This window comes from Fulmarus glacialis, unplaced genomic scaffold (genome assembly GCF_000690835.1).
Source record: "Fulmarus glacialis isolate BGI_N327 unplaced genomic scaffold, ASM69083v1 scaffold3110, whole genome shotgun sequence".
NCBI lineage: Eukaryota > Metazoa > Chordata > Aves > Procellariiformes > Procellariidae > Fulmarus > Fulmarus glacialis.
In genome coordinates, this window is record NW_009189392.1 from 18,246 (window position 1) to 36,269 (window position 18,024).

Here is an 18,024-nt window from a genome sequence, read left to right on the forward strand (position 1 = left end):
TGGGAAAGGGGGGGGGGGGAAACAGTGGAGCCTAGAATAGCAAAGCAAATGAAAATGTTTGTTTCCTGAGTGTCCCTGCACAAAATGAAGTGGCAGAAAGATAAAAATAGAATTGTTTTCACAAAAAACAAGCAGCAGAAGTGGTAATTAATGCCTCTGTTAAAGGCAGCATTTATATATCACTCTGGAGATGGTACAGCTTTCCGAATTAAAGAGATCTTTGTGCACATATTGTTTAATGTCTTTAATCAATGACATGGGCGATAGGACAGAGTGCACTCTTGCAGACAATAGAGGGTTGCCTTCCCCTCTCTTAGGGGAAACTGCATCTGGAATACTAGGTCCAGTAAAAGACAGACATTGGTTTAGTGGAGTGAGCCCAGACGAGGCCACAGAACTGCTCAGGGTAGGCACACAAGATGCACAAGGAGAGGCTGAGGAGGTGGGATCTGTTTCGCTGGGACAAGAGAAGACAAAAGGAAGGCCTTATTGCTGTTTGACACTACCTAAGAGGAGAGTGCAGGTGCCAGACACGTCTCAGAGGTGGACAGGCACAGGATAAGAGACTCAATATAAGAAGAAAATTTTTCATAATGAGGGGGGTCAAACCCTGGAACAGGAGACCAGACAGGCTGTAGGATCTCCATTCTTGGAGAGGACAAGTTGGACAAGGTCCCTTTTCTAATCGACCCTGTTGTAAATAGGGTGTTGGACCATAAAGCTCCAGAGGTCCCTTGCAACCAAAATTACTCCACGATTTTGTGATTTCAGATGGCAGTAGCAAGACTTGAGTAAAATGGATCTTGCTTTAGAGAGATGCATCCAAAAAGAAGGACACTTGAACAGTTTGGGAAAGGAACAAAACACGGCAAAATGTGTATGCAGACTCAAGGACTGCAGTATGCAGTGAAGACAAATAAGCTATAAATGCAGCCATCGGGAACTAGAGAGTGATATGTGGCAGGCAGCAGGAAGGTCATAATGAAACATGCTCAACCTCCAGACAACAGAGCATAATTTTTAACTGAACCATTTCGCCCTAGTTCTGTAGAAAGAAAAGGAAGAAAATAGAACCAATGTATGTTGCTATTGAGGATGTAGCAGTTTGGACCAGCAGAAGACATTTAGGTAGATCACAAGCTATTGGCAAATACCATGAAATCACCATTGCTGAGTGCAAACAATTATTCCCCTTGTTCCAGACTACAGAGTTGAACATGAAGATCATCTAGGAAAGTTACAAGCCTTATCCACATGCTAGTATTTGTGCTCCTCACTTCACCTGACCTTTGTTTCTCTCTCTCTTTGTTTAAATTGATCCAGTTTGTGTTAACATGGCTGGAGGTTATTTTCCATTACACTATTCTACAAGATGATGACTGCTTGCCAAAACAATTTTGAAGTAGAGTCACTTCTTATTAGCTCACTAATTCAGTGAGCAAATATCCCCATCACATCAGGAACAACTGATTCTTATTATTAGTAGTAATGTTTTTCTTCCAGTCTTTACCTGAAAACCCGAAAGTCTTCCATAATCACACAGTCCCTCACTATATTTATTATTCTAATACCATGGAGGTCTGTGTATGTAATCACACAGGGCCAATAAAACCCCTTCCATCATGCTTTCTTTTAAGTTCTCCACAAAGAGATTTTCAGACAAGCAGTTGTGGTTTTTACCCCTATCATTACTTACTTGTCACTTGACTTTTACTTGTGTTTCCACCCTTCGTGAACAATGCATGTCCTTGAATAATATGTTCCATTCATGATTGCCAATCTATGGCAGTCTGTAAGTTTCCCCCACTCTATGACCAGTATCAGGAGATGTAGTTCCTCTATTTTAGTGCTGATTCTTTGCATTAATAAAAAAACATCTTGGCCATATCTGCCTGACATTATTCCATTTCCTGGCTGGTCTCCAGTGTCACCTACCTTTCCATTACTTGCGTTAATATTACTATTTTCTCCTTACTACCGACCCGTGTACTAACTGATTTTGTTTTCATTTATCTGCGTTTCCATTTTCTTACGGAATGACATAAAAAGGTATTCTACCATGGCTGGACAAGTAAGACAGCTCTGCCCTAGGGCTGTCTATTCAATAGCAGGAAGTAGGGATCCATAACCCAGGAAGAACTTTACTGGACCATGTTCCCATGTCTTACAAAATAATGCAATGGCAACACTCATTTATTGGCTTCATTGCACTATAGCACTGGTGGGGGAATGGGAAACAGGAGAGAAAGAAAGAAGCTTATGTAAATAACACTCTAAGAATGAGGTCACATAATACTTTACAGAAAAGAGAAAAATAGTAAGAAAAAAATGTATTTATTCAGCTTTTGAATTCATTTCACTGGTCAGCTTCTACCTTCTTTACATACATAGGCAGTCTAAAACCAGAAATCAGCACGTGCACTGAAGCTTGGAGTAGAACAGGCTAGAGTTGAGATGAACAACAGCAATAAGCAGAGCTGAAGCATGCATAGTCCACACGATGCACTAGAGTGCAGAAGACCCTATGCTAGCACCAACTACTTCTGTCAGGCATCCAGGAAATAAGTCATTCAGACCTATTGACAGCACCAGTTTGCTCTGGCAAGGCTTTAGGGAACACTGATCCAAGTCAAATAAGCTAATGGAAGACGATACATGATAGAGCAAAGGACTGGTATAGGTCTGGGCTTCCAGCACTGTGAGAGAGCCCATGCCAGACAGCCAAACCATGAGGAAGATCCAGGATGTCTGCCCCTCAGAAGGCTTCCCTAGTGCTGGGATCCTAGGCCGAAGGCCAGTAGAGAAGATACAACCCCAACCTTGTTCTGATCAGTTGTTAAGCTTAGCTAGCCAGCTTTTAGGTGCCTTCCAGCTACTGGAATCCTGTCTTTGCTGGCTGTCCTGTCAATAGCAAGACTTTGCCATGCTGAGCTTTCCTTCTTCTCTGGAGCTCCTCTACCCTCTCACAGTCTGGTTTGCAAAATCCCTCCTAGTCACCTCAAGAAGGTATTGTCTCCTAACCCACTGCTACCGCCTCCTCTTATATCCACAGTCTCTCCCTGGCCACTTCTCCTTGTGGAAACCTATCTGTGCCTCCCTTTGCCATGCGCCAAGTATTTCCTTCCTCCAGCCCTCATGGGTAATGCCACCAGGGCATGTCAGCTCATCTGACCTCTGACAGGCCTGCACAGCCCGGGAAAATGAGGTTATGTGCCAGCCCTCACGTACAAAGAAGCTTTGCATGGACACCTTCCCCTGGGGTCCTCCTCCCCCTCCCACTCCCACTCCCAAGCGATGCTCGAGCCTCACCTGAGCTCCCTGGCAGGCTGGGCACCAGGGTCTCCTCCATCACCCCCAGACTGCTTCCCTGCAACCGTCCTGGGTCCAGCTCAGGGCAGACCACATCTTCCCGCTGCAGGTGTACAGAGTGGCTACATGCTGGTGGAGAGCAGGCCGGTTCAGACAGGCTGTCATGGCCAAGGGCCATGGCCCCATGGCAGGAAGACACTTGGGGACTGTTCCAGCTGCAGCCCCATTGGGGGCACTCAGGGCTGCTGGAAAAGAGAGTGGGCGAGGCCACACTAGGGGCTGGGCTGCATCCAGGTTCCTGAGGCACCTGGGGGAGCTGATGGCCTCACTGCTGGCAGGTGTGATTTGGCCCAAACCACCTGCAGTGCCAAGTTTGCCCTGCGGGGTTGGGCCCTGCTGCCAGCCCCTTTGGAAGCTGAGGACTTGTGCATTTCACCTTCATTTGCCCATGGGCTGAGAAGTCCCTTCCTTTCCCAAGGAAAGCACTAGGCACAAGGTTGCCTCACTGCCTAGGTCCCCATGTCTGGGGTAGGTCACCCTCCTCCTAAACATGGCCAGTCCAGACAGTGCAGAGAAGAACACAAGCACACTGCAAGCCTGCTCCAGGGTATACAGCTGGTGCTCCCCAGCTAAGACAGGGAGGATGGCTGCGCATCAGCCATAAAGGCACTGAGGGAGTTCTACCAAAGCACTGCAGACCCTGTCTGAGCATCTGAGGAAGAGCAGCTCCAGACCTGTGTCTTGGCTTCTTCCTTGGTCTCAGCGCTGAAGGGGCTTTCTTTGACACAAAGCATCTCCAAACACCAGCTTAGGCTAGTTTGTATAGCTGGCAGGGCGCCCTAGGCTACACCCACCCTGTGACGCAAAGCATCTGTGAGTACAATGCCTGAAAAATTATACTAGCACATTTATGGTTTAATGATATTTTGCTATTGCAGCAGGGAGAACGTAGGTGTGGTCAAAAGGCAGTGTTATGTTTGCAAAAGATCGCAATAGAGGATGTGGCCTTGAGAAATCTAAATATCTTGAGAGTTATATAAATGCCTATGTCTGGGCTCTCTCAGCGTCCCTGGCCAAATGCTGCTGGGCTAAGAGGAAACAGAACGGTATTAATCATTGCAGAATATTTGCACGCTAACAGACATCTCTGAGGGGACTCTGAAAGGAAAAGGGTCCATAAAGGAAGAGCAGTCTGGAAGGAACAGCTTTCTCTAAAAACAGGAACTGTTCATTAGTAATGGGAATTAAAGCCACAGAACCCAAGATATGTGGAGAAGAGTTCAAGGAGACAGATGAAACTTGACAGCTGTAGAAGATGCAAGACAGCATAAAAATGCAGCTGTCATGCTGTAAAGGTCTTCTGGCCCAACAGACGCCTCACACACCACCCTACTTATTATTTGTCAATGTTTTGTCTTAAGCACTCAGGTTATTTGGCTCTATTTGGAGGTCTAATGGCACGAAATCACTGAAGCCATCTACCATTCACCCATAGCCCCAGCTTCTCTCTCTTTTTGTTCTGGAATTGCTTTCTTTGAAGGGAAAGGATGTAGCATGGATGTTTCCATGGAATGAACAGACACCAGTTCCTTATTACTTTATGGAGCTGATGTATTCAGCAATCAGGAACCTTGGCACTGCTGACACATCACGACTGATATGCTGACCCTGTACAGTATGAGTGTTTCATGGGGTGCCACCCCCTTCTTCACCGCTGCAGCAGGAAACGCCCGGCTGCCCCAGCCTTGAACGCTTAGGCACCCGCACCTGGCATGGCTGGCTCCGGTCCAGGGGGGCAGCACCTCCCCGCAGCAGTAGGCACCAGCATCCGCAGCTCCGTCTGGGGCTAGGGGCAGGCTGTGAGGGCCAACGGGCAGATGCAGACAGGGCTGTTCTGTGGGGCTGCCACAGCGAGCCTCCGGCATCAGCGGGACAGGAGTGGCCGGCTCCGGTCTGTGCCAGGCTTGCAGGGCCCATCCTGCCCCCAGGGCCTGGTGGGTGCCTTTGAGGGTCTGAGGCGCTCTCACCATGCCCCTGCTGGTGACAGGGCAGGCCCTGGACAGCCAGCTGCGAGGCAGAGGCAGGCCTGGGGCACTGCAGCACCATGGGCTGAGCAAGGGTGACCCACACAGTGGCCAAGTCAGACCTGGCACAACAGGAGCACAGTGCAGAGGTTGGCATGTCAGAATGTTTATTAATAAAAAAAGTCACAATAACTTACTCCCTTTGTCACACAAAGGGCTCGGTATAAAGAGCTCTGGCCTCCTAAGGTAACATAGGTAAGTGAGAGGTGGATACTTTTCTCTTGTCCTCCGAGACAGCGGCCTTCTCCTGTCCCCAAGGGGAAGTGCAGCCAGCACAGGAGCTACTGGCCACGTGGGGCCTGGGCCGTGGGGCCTGGGCCATGGGGCCTGACATAGGAGCAGCCATGTGCCCCTGCCTGCAGCTGGTTCGCAGGCAGCACAGACCAACACAGGGTGCAAATGCAGAGTATATGGAGACCACAGGCACTGGATGCCAGAGGGTGTGCAAGCTGCAGTGGAGGAGGAGAGAGAAGTGGCTGCTTCTTCCCATAGTGCTGAGGGGTCTGTGGAGCACAAGAAGTGAAGCAGCAGGACAGCGGCTGCTTGCAGGCAGAGGGGTGGGGCTGGCTGGAAGCAGCCCTGCCTGCTGCCTGACACAAGGTCTAGTCTGGCAGAGGCAGGAGGGCAGTTGGGGCTACTTGTCACACTCCAGATCCTGGGCACCCTCAGCACCCTGGTAGTGCATCTCACAGAACTCCTGAATGCGACTGCAGGCCTCCAAGATCATCTCCTCAGGCACAGTGATCACCACACGGAAGAAGTTTGGGTACTCAAAGCACTGAAATGAGAAAGGATGAAGCTGGCAGATTACCTGGGATAGTGCTGTAGTTTCAGAGCCCTGCCTTGGGGCCATGTCCCATGTCAGCAAGTGAAAACGGTCAGTGTAGGGCAGAGGGGAGGATAGCAGGGCTGGGCTCTTGCTCCCTTAAACTGTTTTTTCTGTTCCAAGCAAATCTCCCATTTCCATCTGTGTAGACACGATGCTGTGAGGGTGACAGGCCAAAGACTCTGTATGGACTATGCAGGACCCAGGGAATGGGCTGGAAGGAGCTAGGGAAGAGAGGGCTGGAGAGTATCTGTATTCAATGCTGGAAGTGGAGCTGGAAGGAGGTGGGCACAGGGCACACATATTCTCAGCCTGTAGTCCATCCCTGTGCCTACAGGCATGGGGGACTGGAAATGGGGTGAAGAAAGGAACATAGGTAGCAGTCCCAGGCCTCTGAGGGAGCGGCTTCAGCAAGGAGGTGTGGGGGTACATAGGGTTCAGGGATACAGCTCTGCTAACTTGAGAAATACAAAGCAAGCCTGGAGCTGGGAAGATCCTGGCAGCCTGACTGAGGGCTGTTAGTGAGCCAGAGACTGCCAGTCCCCATCCCTATGCACTGCACTTGGAGCTCACAGCCAGCACATACACACCATTACAGAACATGGACACTGCACACGCAACTCCCAACCTGTCCCCAGAGCTCAGGGCTGCAAACCCCTGTTGCTTCTCTCCCCATGCTGTGGCCCCACAGGTCCCTGGGGCTCTCAGTGTTAGGCTCACCGTGGCTGGCAAGCAGAACACAGACTGCTCCGAGATGAGTCGCTCAGTGAACTCCACATCATTTTCAAACTCAGGGAAATGCTCCATCTCAATCTCAACCTGCAGCAGAGGGATGTAACATGGCAACCAAGGGCACCAAAACTATCTGCAATGTCCCTGCTTACCCACATGGCCCAACAACTTCCCAGACAAATGCAGCTGTCTGCCCTCAATTTTTGCTCATGATTGGGGCTGACTGGAATGTAAGACACAAACAGAAATATACAAATGAAAATTTGGGCTTCTTTAAGAAGTATTCATTAACTACCTAAAGCTGGAATTTCAGTTAAGGACAACTTTAGTAAAAAAACTGATGGCAAAGATACAGTAACCAATTAGAAGTGAAAAGGAATAAATAAGATATTGGAAAAGAGCTTGGGAGAGAACTATAGTCAATATGTATTAATAATTCTGTCATGCAAGAAATCCATATGGAAAGAAAAAGACAAACTAATGTTTTGGTTTAGAAAAAAAAAAGATAGCAAGGTCTAAAATATCACGAACAAAATAAATCCTTGCAGGATGATATAATTGGTAAAATGACACAGAAATGCTGAAATGTTCAATCAATATTTCTTTTCTGTATTTGGAAAGGAGGAGGTTGTCCCTTTATCACAGGACAGTGATATCCTGGCCATTTGTTTATAACCAAAGATTATTTTAAACATCTCATGAAAATATTCTTAAACAAACCAGGTGAGAGATAATTTGCATTCAGAAGTTCTGAAAGTGCCAGTGGAAGAAAAATTTTACCAGATTATTTAATTTGAAATAAATGTTCAGATACAGCAGAAATGCAATAGATGTGAAAGAATCTTAGAGCTGTGCCTCTACACAAAGAGCATAAGCAGAATGACCTGCGTAGCTCTGGGTAAGATTGGAAACAGGGTCAACTGATAAAGACTTAACTATACAACATGAGTGAGACTGATATTGCAGTATTCTCCAGTTCTGGGTCCACATTTTTAAAAGCTGATGAAAAAATGGAGACAATATGAGACCAAAAAAAAGATTAAAAATGTGTTAAACTTAAGAGACTTAAATGTCTCAATTGAGCTTGTTGAGATGAAAAAGGAAATTTCACCACATCATAATAAGTTAAAAAAAAACAGGTATGGAAAAAGGCAGAAAAAGAGGCAACAGCACAGGCCACAGGCAGAAGACAGACATACTAGTAGGAAGAAGGCCACCTCTTCAACAGGAGGTATGATAATCTGACTTGTGGTGTAGGGGCTTCGCATTGCCAGCAGACTTCAAAACCACGTAAAACATTGTCTTGCAAAGTACAAGTCATTGAGTTCTCTGCAGGAGCAAGCGGGTGAAATGTACCAGCCTCTGCTATGTGAGAAGTGAACAACATATTCTGGCCTTCTAAAGTGACCAAAGTATGCGTCTACTGCACAGGGCAATGTGAAAATGCATGGTAACGGAGACCTGGTGCCAAGCACCAATCTGAAACCATTGACAAGCACTGGCAACAAGACCTAGTATGAGCGTTGAAGATCCGGAAACGGCATGTCACTCTCCTCGCTTACCATGAGGTACATGGCTCCAGCAGGCCGCACAGGCTGGAGGCCAGGGATAGCTGATAAGGCAGCATAACAAAGGTCAGCATTGGACTGAAAAGCAGAAAGGAGAAATTTCAAAACAGGAGAAATTCCAGGAAGCAGTTCAGCAAATGGAAGCCAAGCTCTGGACCAGGACTATAAACAGGTTTGCCCACTGCAAATAAAGAGACAACGAATGCAAACAGCATGGGTGATTATGGCCTTGAGTACAGCAGGTGTGACTGAGCTGAGCTCAGCAAGTCAGTGCCAAACATCCCATCCCCTGGGTCACCAGCTCCAGCTGCAGGGCTGGGCTGCCTGCAACTTATCACAGCCAGTATTTCTGCCCCAGTTACCATGTCTCCTGCTGGAATTGGAATCATTGGGCTCTCCTAGTCACAGACAGAACTGCACCTTGAAGCAGGGTAGGGGAGGGATGATGAGCTAGAGAGATATGACTCACTCCAAACAATCCATGAACAAACTGTGCTGACCTGTTACAGCCTGTTTACCTTGAGGATGCTGAGGGTGTTGTGGTAGAACTCAGGGGGTGTTTGGTGCAAGATACGTTCCAGTGCTCCTTGGACAATTGTACAGGGTCCTAGGATCCTTTGACTCAGTCTTAGAAGGCCATCCCTGATCTGAAAAAACATGGTGATATTTGCAGCTCAGACTGTTCTTCCCTGAAGTAAAAGGACAGCTCCAAGGCCTACTCTCTGTATTTCTACAGCTGTTCACCACCCTCTCTTCAGTGAGCATACAGAGTACTAAAGAACATTTGCTTGATTATATGCCGGGTATCTGCAGACTATTTACAGTGTCATTCTCTGTTCCTCAGTTGCAGATTGTAATGCCAACAGAGACAACCTTTGGAGCTTCCCACTCTGACTCAAACCAGGCTGGAATATAGCTAATACAAATAAAGCCAGAGCTGTTCCAAATACCACTTTACATTTCCCTTAGGTTTGAGCCCACAATCCACACTTTCAAAGCCAGGTAGGGACAACCAACATTAGCTCTTCTGCTCACTCAGTTGGTCCTCTCTTCTCCCTCTTCTTCTGCAGAAAGCCCTCTAGGTGGACAGGTCACTGCAGTAGATGGTTGTTCTTGTAACACAGCTGAACAAATAGCCAGATAAAGCACTGGCAGCACTGCAAGGTGCTTTGTACTTACTTTTAAGAGAAACCATATAAGAGCACATAGAGACCACACATGGACTCCACAGGCTGGATAAGCCATGCAATACCTTCAGTGCACACTGGAGCTATTTGGGAAGAGAAGGAATTAGAAGCACACAAAAAGGACAAGGCATATATGAAGGAGCAGCAGAGACAAGGAGCGTGTTACAGTGTAGATGTGGGTAGAAGCCCATGTATGGGAGCAGATGGAGTAAGGAAGGGACATGAAAAGCCTAAAGGTGCAGAAAAGCATGTAAGCAATTGGGTGACACCCATGTGAGAGCAAAAGAGCAGTACATGCCTGTATCAGTTAAAGCCCTGGTGATCCACACGCTGAAGACACTGCAGGTCTGTTGCCGTGACAGTGACACTCAGCAGTTCTCACCTCATTACCAAAGATGTCTCTCCTGTCATGAATTAGGATCCAGCCCATCCGCCAGCCAGGGACTAGCCACCGCTTTGCCAAGCCACCACAGGACAAGATTGGTACGCTGGTGCTGAGAGTTGCAATGGGTTCATATTTGCAGTCAGCAAACACCTGTGACAGGAGGCCGTGTTAGGGCTGTCCCTGCCTCTTATTGTGAGAACTGTGGGGGTGTGCATGAGGCACAACAAGAAGAGAGGTAGGGAAGTGATGGGAAATTGATGGTGAAAGCTCCCAGCTTCAACGTATGAACATGGTAAGTGCACTCACATGAAAGTGAGCCGTTCAGGAAGAGGAAAGGAGCTACCATGAGAGGTACCCCCAGGACTGCACACCAGAGGACTGGAAGCTCGAGGCATGGACCCAGGCACAGTATAGGGGAGTGGACTGTCGCTCACCTCTGGAGACCTGGCTGCCATGGCCAAAGGGCAAGTGCATCAGAAAGGACAGGCAGCATGGGGGTGCAAAGGACTGCAACTGACACTCACCATGTCTCCATAGATCTCGTCAGCAAGGATGGGTATGCACTGTCTTGATGCCACTGTGGGAGAGAGGGCATTCAGCCTGGCCACCCTGCATCCTCCATGGGAGCAGACTTGCCCTTTGCTGCAGGGCCTGGCAGGACTCTGAGAAAAGCTCTGTCTCCTGCCTCCTACAGACGGTTCATTCGGAGAGCCCAAGCACTGGAGACCCCTACCCTGGCTGAGCCTAGTTCTGCTCTCACCTGTGGGGGCAGGCAGCACAGTCCTCCCACTGACAGGCCAGGGCTCAGGAAGCGTAGGGCTCCCTGTGAACACTCTCCCTCTGCAGAGCCAGAGTGGAGAATGAGCAGTCCAAGCCATATTGAGCGTTTGAGGAAGAGCAAGACACACGCTCTGCATGTTCTTGCGCAGATAAGGCAACACTTTCACACTGACCAAGCCCTGCTTCCTGAGCTGGAGTCAGTCATGAGGAGGGAAGCAAGGCCCTGGGCCATGGTGCTGCAGTGATCGAGACATGGGCAATGTGAGCAGACACTAGACTGCAACCATGCCCCAGATACACACACGCAGGCTCACCTGCCAGGATCTTCTGGAGGTGGCTCTTGCTGAACACAGAGCCACAGGGGTTCGACGGGTTGTTCACAATGAGGCAAGCTGTCTTCTCATCCACCAGAGACTCCAAGTGCTTCAGATCAATTTCCCAGGCCTTCTCTGGCTAGTGAAGTGAAGAGAAGGGGAAGTAACAGCTGAGGAACTGGACTTGCCACACAAGGTGAGGTGTGACAGGGTGCCCAGGGGTACTCAGGTCATCTTCACTCACTTCCCAGGCAGGGCCAAGGTATTTCTGAGAGGCAGAAATGTCAGGGCTGCCCCTTCCAGGCCTGCCACCACTTACCAAGAGGTTGTAGAGTTTGACCTCAATCCCCATAGACAATGCCAGAGTCTTGTAGAGGGAGAAGCCGGGCCGTGGCACCAGGATGTTCTGGCCTGGGTTGGCCAGCACTGCCAAGGCAAGCTCTATGGCCTGGCTGCAGCCACTTGTTAAGATGACGTCCTGCAAAGAGCACACAGGAGTCAGCGGAAAGCACAGCCACTCTGAAGCGCCCCAGCCATGTGGGAGTGACATAATGCCCAGGCTCTGCCAGGTGAGAGCTTCACAGCCAAAAAGACAAGTCCAAAGTCTGACTGAAAGCAGGAAACCTCTAACAGCTGGAGAGCTCAGCCTCCTCCTGAGGAGGGTGGAGGAGAAAGGCTCAGGGCAGGGGGTGAAAGCAGCAGGAGGCTGCTGTGGGACAAGGCCATGGGCTAGCCTTCAGTCCCATAGCTGGGCAGGGGAGGGAGAGAGCTGGGGCAGCTCGGCCCCCGTGCCCTGTGGTCTAGGCACAGGCAGCAACACCCTGCCTGCACTACTGTGAGAGTGCCTCAGCTGGGCACCAGTACCTGGGCTTCCAGTGGTGCCTCTGGGCAGTTGTAGTATGCGGCCACTGCTTCCCGGCAGGACTGGTAGCCTGGGGAAAGAGGAGCCAAACATGGAAGGGAGGTTTTTACAGACCGTTTCCTTTTTCTTGCTAGTACAAGGCTCACAGCTGCCGCCCAGCCAGGGGAAGCCCATTTGTTAGTGACACTGTCCCACGGTGGCAGAGACTGTCCTGCCTCAGGCCAAGCACCATGCAGCTCCGAGGCTGGGCCAGGCAGGCCAAGAGCAGGGACAGACCCTGGGCAGGGAGGCAGGCTCTGGCCCCAGCACGTCCTGCACACAGAACTGACAGGAGCAGGGTGGAGGGTAGCCAGGGAGCTGCTCAGACCCAGCAGGGGGCCAAATGCTATTACATGGCCTTCACTGTTTAGTGATGGCACAGGAGCAGCCCTCCCTGTCACCACATGGAGTGTCCTGTGAGGCAGGTGTGATCTATGCTCTATGCATGCTTTTTGCACTACCTGCAAACAAGGCTCATGTTGTCTGTGAAGTCAGGGAGCCCAAGGGGAGTCCTGGTCAAGGCAGATCAGAAAGGAACTTGGCTGCAACGCACGGCGGGGAGACACAGTCCTGAGCCCTTCTGGGTGCTTGAAACCCTGCCTGCTCTAATGGCTGGGGGAGCAAACACAGCTTCTGCAGGAGGCTCTGGGCCTCAAACAGATCATGCAGGGAAGGGCACTCAGGTGTATCTTGGGGATACACATGCTTGTGTGTTCATGGGACTATTGGTGAGGGCAGCCACAGAGTGCTACTGGAAAAAGTCTGTGCGCTCCATATACCTGCTGTGGGGTAGGAGCTGGCACATGCCTTCATCCTACTCTCACAGGAAGAGCTTTGTCAACTTACCAACAGACGGAGCATAACCGTTGTAACATCCTGAGTCCAAAACCTCCTTCACAGCCCGTGTGACCTCATCATTTGTGGGAAGGTTTCCAAAGACCGTCGGGTCTCCTTTTTGAAGATTGAAAAATAGTAAAGTTCTCATTGATCTGTGACAGGCACAGAGCTGTGTGGTTGTCTGGCCTATCCCTGGGTGTTCGCACAAGCTTTGTGCTTCAGAGCCCTGCAATCTGCCAGCCACACAGTCGACCCCATTGCCCGGAGGCTTCAGCCACAGCACTATGCTCACCTAAGGACAAGGAGATCATAGCTTTCTTTGGGTTGGGCTCCACCTTCATGCTGTCTACGATGGCTCGGACAGGATTGAAAGTCTTCTTTGACATTTCAGAAGCCCTGACAGCCCATCTTGGCTTCCGGCCCTTCACCTTCCCCAGTGATATGCTGTTCCCATTGGTCTTGAGATGAACATCCAGCATAGGGGCATGATCTCCATGGCCATTCACTTGGATCAGATACGAGTCCATCCTGAGAGCTGTCAGTGTGAAGTGGATTTCCTGGGCTTAGTTAATACATGCCAAACACGGGATCTGCCCGTTTGGGGACACCGCCCATGACTCTCCAAAAGTAAAACTTCTGAAAGCTGTAGACGCTACCTACTGCCTATGGACAACTCAGTCAGTAGCAGCAAGTAGGGCTGTATTCGGGGCCAAGATGGAGTGAAACCCCACATAAGTGAGAGCACAATGCAATGGGAAAGATAAAGGCACCTGTGCTAGCTGCACCACTGCCTAGCATGGAGTTGCAGTGCTGAGGGGGAGCAGGCTCCACTAAAGCCAACAGCCAAGAGTTAGCAGCAAGCTGTAGTCACTGCTTGACTGCAGATTCAATGTTCCACTGACCGAAGGGCCAGGTCACCCCTCCAGCTATCCACTTGCACACCTCAAGCTGCAACCACAAGGATCAGCCCGCTATCTATGTTCACATCCAGAATGTCCCCTCCAGTCTGCAGACATGCAGCGCTGTTTAAATCAAATCTCAGATGCTAAAAAGGTAGTTCTGGTCCAATGTTATCATGGGCAGTGCACTGGGCAGTGGCAGGGTATACGTTACAGACCCTTGCCTCTATCAGCAGAGCAACAGGGAGCAACAGCCCAGCCCAGAGACCCTAGATCAAAATGCAGTGCTTAGAAAATGGAGCAAGGCTGGTACAGCCAAGAGGGAAGCAGGGAGGTGACACTGCCCCAAGCAAAGAGCCTATAGTCCTGCCTGAGGCTGGGTAACAAGCAAGGCACAGCAGAGGAACAGCTGCCTTCTAGGCCCCAAAATGCACACAAAACTTACTTGTGGGACTTACACACCCCAGCATGTATTCCCAGGGCACAAGCCAGACCCAGCCAGCAAAAGCCTTACTTACTGTTGCTGACTCAGGGCTTTCCACCTGCAAAAGGTTAGGGACAGGGCACAGTGCAGGCAGAGACCTCCTGAGCCACCAAGCCCATTCTTGATGGCACACTATCTTGTAATCCTGCCACAAACTGCTTATGCTCTCTGTACTGCCCTATTTCTCTGCTCCACTGAAAGGCAACTCAGTGAACAGTGGCCATTTCCTGATGGTAGTTACTTAGCCCCATGTTCGCAGATATTCACAACACAGCTACCCCTTCCTTGCTACAGAGACTGAGCTGGAAGGGTTGTAGTGTTGCCTGGTTCAGGCAGGATTTGCCATCTGAACACATTTCTCACTGCTTCAGAGAAGTTTGCACCTAGAGATGCCCCATGTTGCTGCAGTTACTCTGCCAGCAGTGCCTCGTTAGCCTGTTTATAGCAACTCAGGCTGATCTAACAGGGTCACAAGCAAGGCTTCAGCTTCTCTGCTGCTAATACCTTCTGGGTCTCCTTTCTGCCAAAAGAAAGGCAGCTGAAGAAACATGCAGCAGGGCTGAATAAAAACTGAGCAGAGAAATGAGCCATATATCTCAGTTCAACAGCAGGGCTGAGTCCCAAATGCACAGTGCAGAGTCTATCCCAGCAGAGCCTTCACACCACCCTGCAACATGGTTCTCATGCAAAGGGGAGCTGCAGACAGGCACTATGGATGCCTTCTATGCAGGCAGCCAGGAAGACCTCCCCACTTCTCCCCCCTAAAAGAAGCAAGGTACCATAGTACTTTACCTTCTACAGCACGGAGCAGGAGACACCAACAAGCTTGGGGGTCCAGTCCCTACTTTTCATCCAGGACAATCCCCTTGAGAAGAAAGTCCTGCAAATTCTTGCCCATGAAATAAGCCCCAAAACTGGGCGTTGGGACTGAATTGTTTAGCCATTGGCTCACAGAGAGGGCTGCTCTCCCCACCCAAAAACGCCCTCTCCTCCCCATTGCAACTGTGTTCACTTCAAACACCTGGAACATGCCTGCACATTAACTCTTTCTGGGGTCAGCCTAGGGGGACAGGGACACAGCTTGGCTTCCTGGAGACCCTGGGCTGCCACCCTTTTGCACCACTTCCCTCAGTCCTCAAAGACTGCAGGGGACGAATCTGCACAGAGTCCAGGTATTCCAGCCCTAGCACCTTGTAAAGCACCAGGAGTGGATTGATGGACCTCAAAGCCTGTGGAAAGCATCAGTATGACCTCAAAGGCTCTGGGCTCCCAATGCACCAGCTGAGAAGGGACAGTTTGCAGCATCATTACAGACAGGAGGTATCTTCCTCCATAGGCTGAAGGGAGGCAGGCACTTCCCTAGCCGATGTCTTGGAGGCACCAAGACCTAAAGGGTTAAAGGAAGCTCAAGTTGCCATGGGTTTGGGGTTTTTTTTTTGGTTTTTTTTTTGTTTTTTTTTTTTTTTTTTTCTTTTTGGTTGCTGCAAGGCCCAAGCAAACTCGTAATTTTGGCAGCTAACAGAAATGACGCAATTCTTCCCTCTCTGATGGTACTGCAAAGCACAGATGACACCATTCCCAGGAGGCCCTTTTTGGCTAAGTGATGTGAAACCTATGCCTTCTTGTCCCTTGACACCTGCATCCTCCCCGTCTTCCAAGGGCTGCTCCAAGTCTTCCCTTACTGCCTTGGCAGCAAATGGCCAGAGATCAAAGAGTTGGTCAGGGACAAGAGGGATCCTGTTAATCTTCTTGCAAACAGACTGCTGATGCCTTCGTTGCAGAGGCCAGTGGTGACGGTGATTTTTGCCTGTTTACATTCGCTCCTGCGTGGGAGGAGGAAGAACCACTTGTGCTCAACCCATGCTCACTACACATGAAAGCAGCAATAAGGCTGCACCTCCCCAGGTAGTGCAGTGGTCCCTTCCCTCTGCATTGGGGCTGGGGTGACGCTGCTGGGGAGTCATGACCTGCCATTGACCACAGTGCTGCAATGGGCACTGCTGGGGCCGCAATGGGGGCCAGGGACTCGGGGTTGGAGGCAGGCTGGGAGGTGGTGGGGTGCAGCCAGTGGGTCCAGCCAGGGTCCCCAGCCCCAACCTGGCTGGCAGGCCGCCCACAACAGCCACGTCCCGGGGGCTTTGGACCGGGAATAGCACCTTTCAAAAACACTTCACAAAGAAATGTCTTGTATTGAAGCTGCTTGGACTCTCTTCTGCTGAGAGCTGCACAGTTCCAGACTATTTTCTCTCTTCTTTTTACTGAAGCCTGGCATGAGCGACCTTCAGAAGTTCATGCAGGCCCTCTCCAAGCACCTATGGGTTATTTTCTCGCTTCCCCCAGCTGGCCCCATCTCTTGCCATGCTGCAGCCCTGCCAGGGTTAAATGTGGCATTGGGAGGCCTCAAGGACAATGCTGCACATTCTGCCTAGCAACAACCCTGAAGCTGAGGCAACTGGAGCTCTACCTGTAATACTGCACACAGCAGTGGGGTTCAGGGGAGGGCATGGTGGAAGTCTGCTGCCAAGAGGGGGAAAAAATGTGGCTCTAGAGACATAGGTACACCCAGTTACGTAAGGCTGAGAACCTGGCCAGAAGCGGGGGGAGGACACTGGTGTACAACAGGGTCAGTGGGTTTCTCCTGCTATTACTATGCCTTTCTCCTCTCTCTGCATGACTCCAGTCCTTCTCTGGATGCTCTCACATGGGGTCTGCAGCCCCACCACCACCTTGTGCTGCACAGAGCCTCCCAGGGCTGAAGCATGAGCACACAGCTCAGCACTTCATATTCTACAAATATGGCCAAGCCACCCCTTGTATGGTGCGGTGAAAGAGGTGGCCATATGCTGCAGGATGCATTTCTGCCAGCAAGGCAGCTGGCTGTCTTGACTGTCAGGACCTCTGTACCCCACTAGCCCTGACTAGTTTCCCCCCCTGCAGTTTGCTGCTCTGTCTCAGCAGCTCTCCCCCACAGCCATCTTGTTGCATACCTCTTCAGCTCCCTCTTTCTTGTGTGGCTTGAGCAATTGATTTTTGTCTCTTCCCAGTGGGAGGAGAAACTGGTGATGGCTTCAACGTTTTTTTGGTACTGCCTTGCTCTGGTACCAGGACTGCCCAGAGTCCTGTTTCTGAGAACAGAGGCCAAGCCAGCAAGAGCAAGTAGTTCCCTCTTCCAGGACCAGCCACAGTTACAAAGCAGGACTGACAAATGGCTGCTTGGGTGGATGGAGCACAGGCTCAAGCATCACTGCACTGACAAACCTGTGTCTCTGTCAGGCTGCAGGTAGGATATGCACCAGTAGAGTTTTGCCCATGTGCCCTGCACCCCCATTCAGGGTGACTTGCTCCAGGGACAGACACCCAGCTGGTACTCTGCACAAAAATCCACCAGGGTCAATTACAAATCACTTTGCCTCCCCACATTCTACTTTTATTTTCAGCAATTTCGGTCTGCTCCTTTCTGACACTGGTACAGTCCCAACCAGTTCAGGGCTGGTATCCACAAATAGGCATGTAACCTAATCTCTGTTTGGTCTCTGCATTTCCAGTTGAATCAGCCGGATGATCAACTGCCAGAAAGATGGCACAATCAATACAGAATACACAATCAAAGCCAGTAACCAAGTGACTCAAAAATATACAGTAGCTATTTTATCTACCTGCCTGTACTTAGGATCAATTTTTATTTGATCGCAGAAATAAAAATCTGAGAGACATTAAA

At 50.1% G+C, this 18,024-nt stretch overlaps 1 protein-coding gene across 1 annotated transcript; it reads right to left on the minus strand.

Moving 5' to 3' along the window:
* Positions 1–6,027: 6,027 nt before the first annotated feature.
* Positions 6,028–15,154, minus strand: TAT (tyrosine aminotransferase). The gene is made up of 12 exons (XM_009581671.1): positions 15,099–15,154; positions 13,216–13,451; positions 12,933–13,037; positions 12,050–12,117; positions 11,505–11,663; positions 11,186–11,324; positions 10,616–10,668; positions 10,089–10,241; positions 9,038–9,166; positions 8,514–8,597; positions 6,940–7,038; positions 6,028–6,171 (listed from the first exon to the last, which is right to left on the minus strand). Exons 2-12 carry the CDS (start codon positions 13,448–13,450, stop codon positions 6,028–6,030), a joined length of 1,368 nt encoding a protein of 455 aa, XP_009579966.1. The 5' UTR covers position 13,451; positions 15,099–15,154.
* Between the last annotated feature and the right edge of the window lie 2,870 nt (positions 15,155–18,024).

Bases quoted from the DNA above. Each gene is read 5' to 3' on its own strand.
- TAT (XM_009581671.1), bottom strand. From the start codon at position 13,450: ATGGACTCGTATCTGATCCAAGTGAATGGCCATGGAGATCATGCCCCT. The intron at 12,118-12,932 runs GTAAGTTGACAA...CTCTTTCCCCAG, and splicing joins CGGTTATGCTCCGTCTGTTG to GCTACCAGTCCTGCCGGGAA. The intron at 7,039-8,513 runs GTAAGCGAGGAG...CCTCTGCTGCAG, and splicing joins CTGGAGCCATGTACCTCATG to GTTGAGATTGAGATGGAGCA.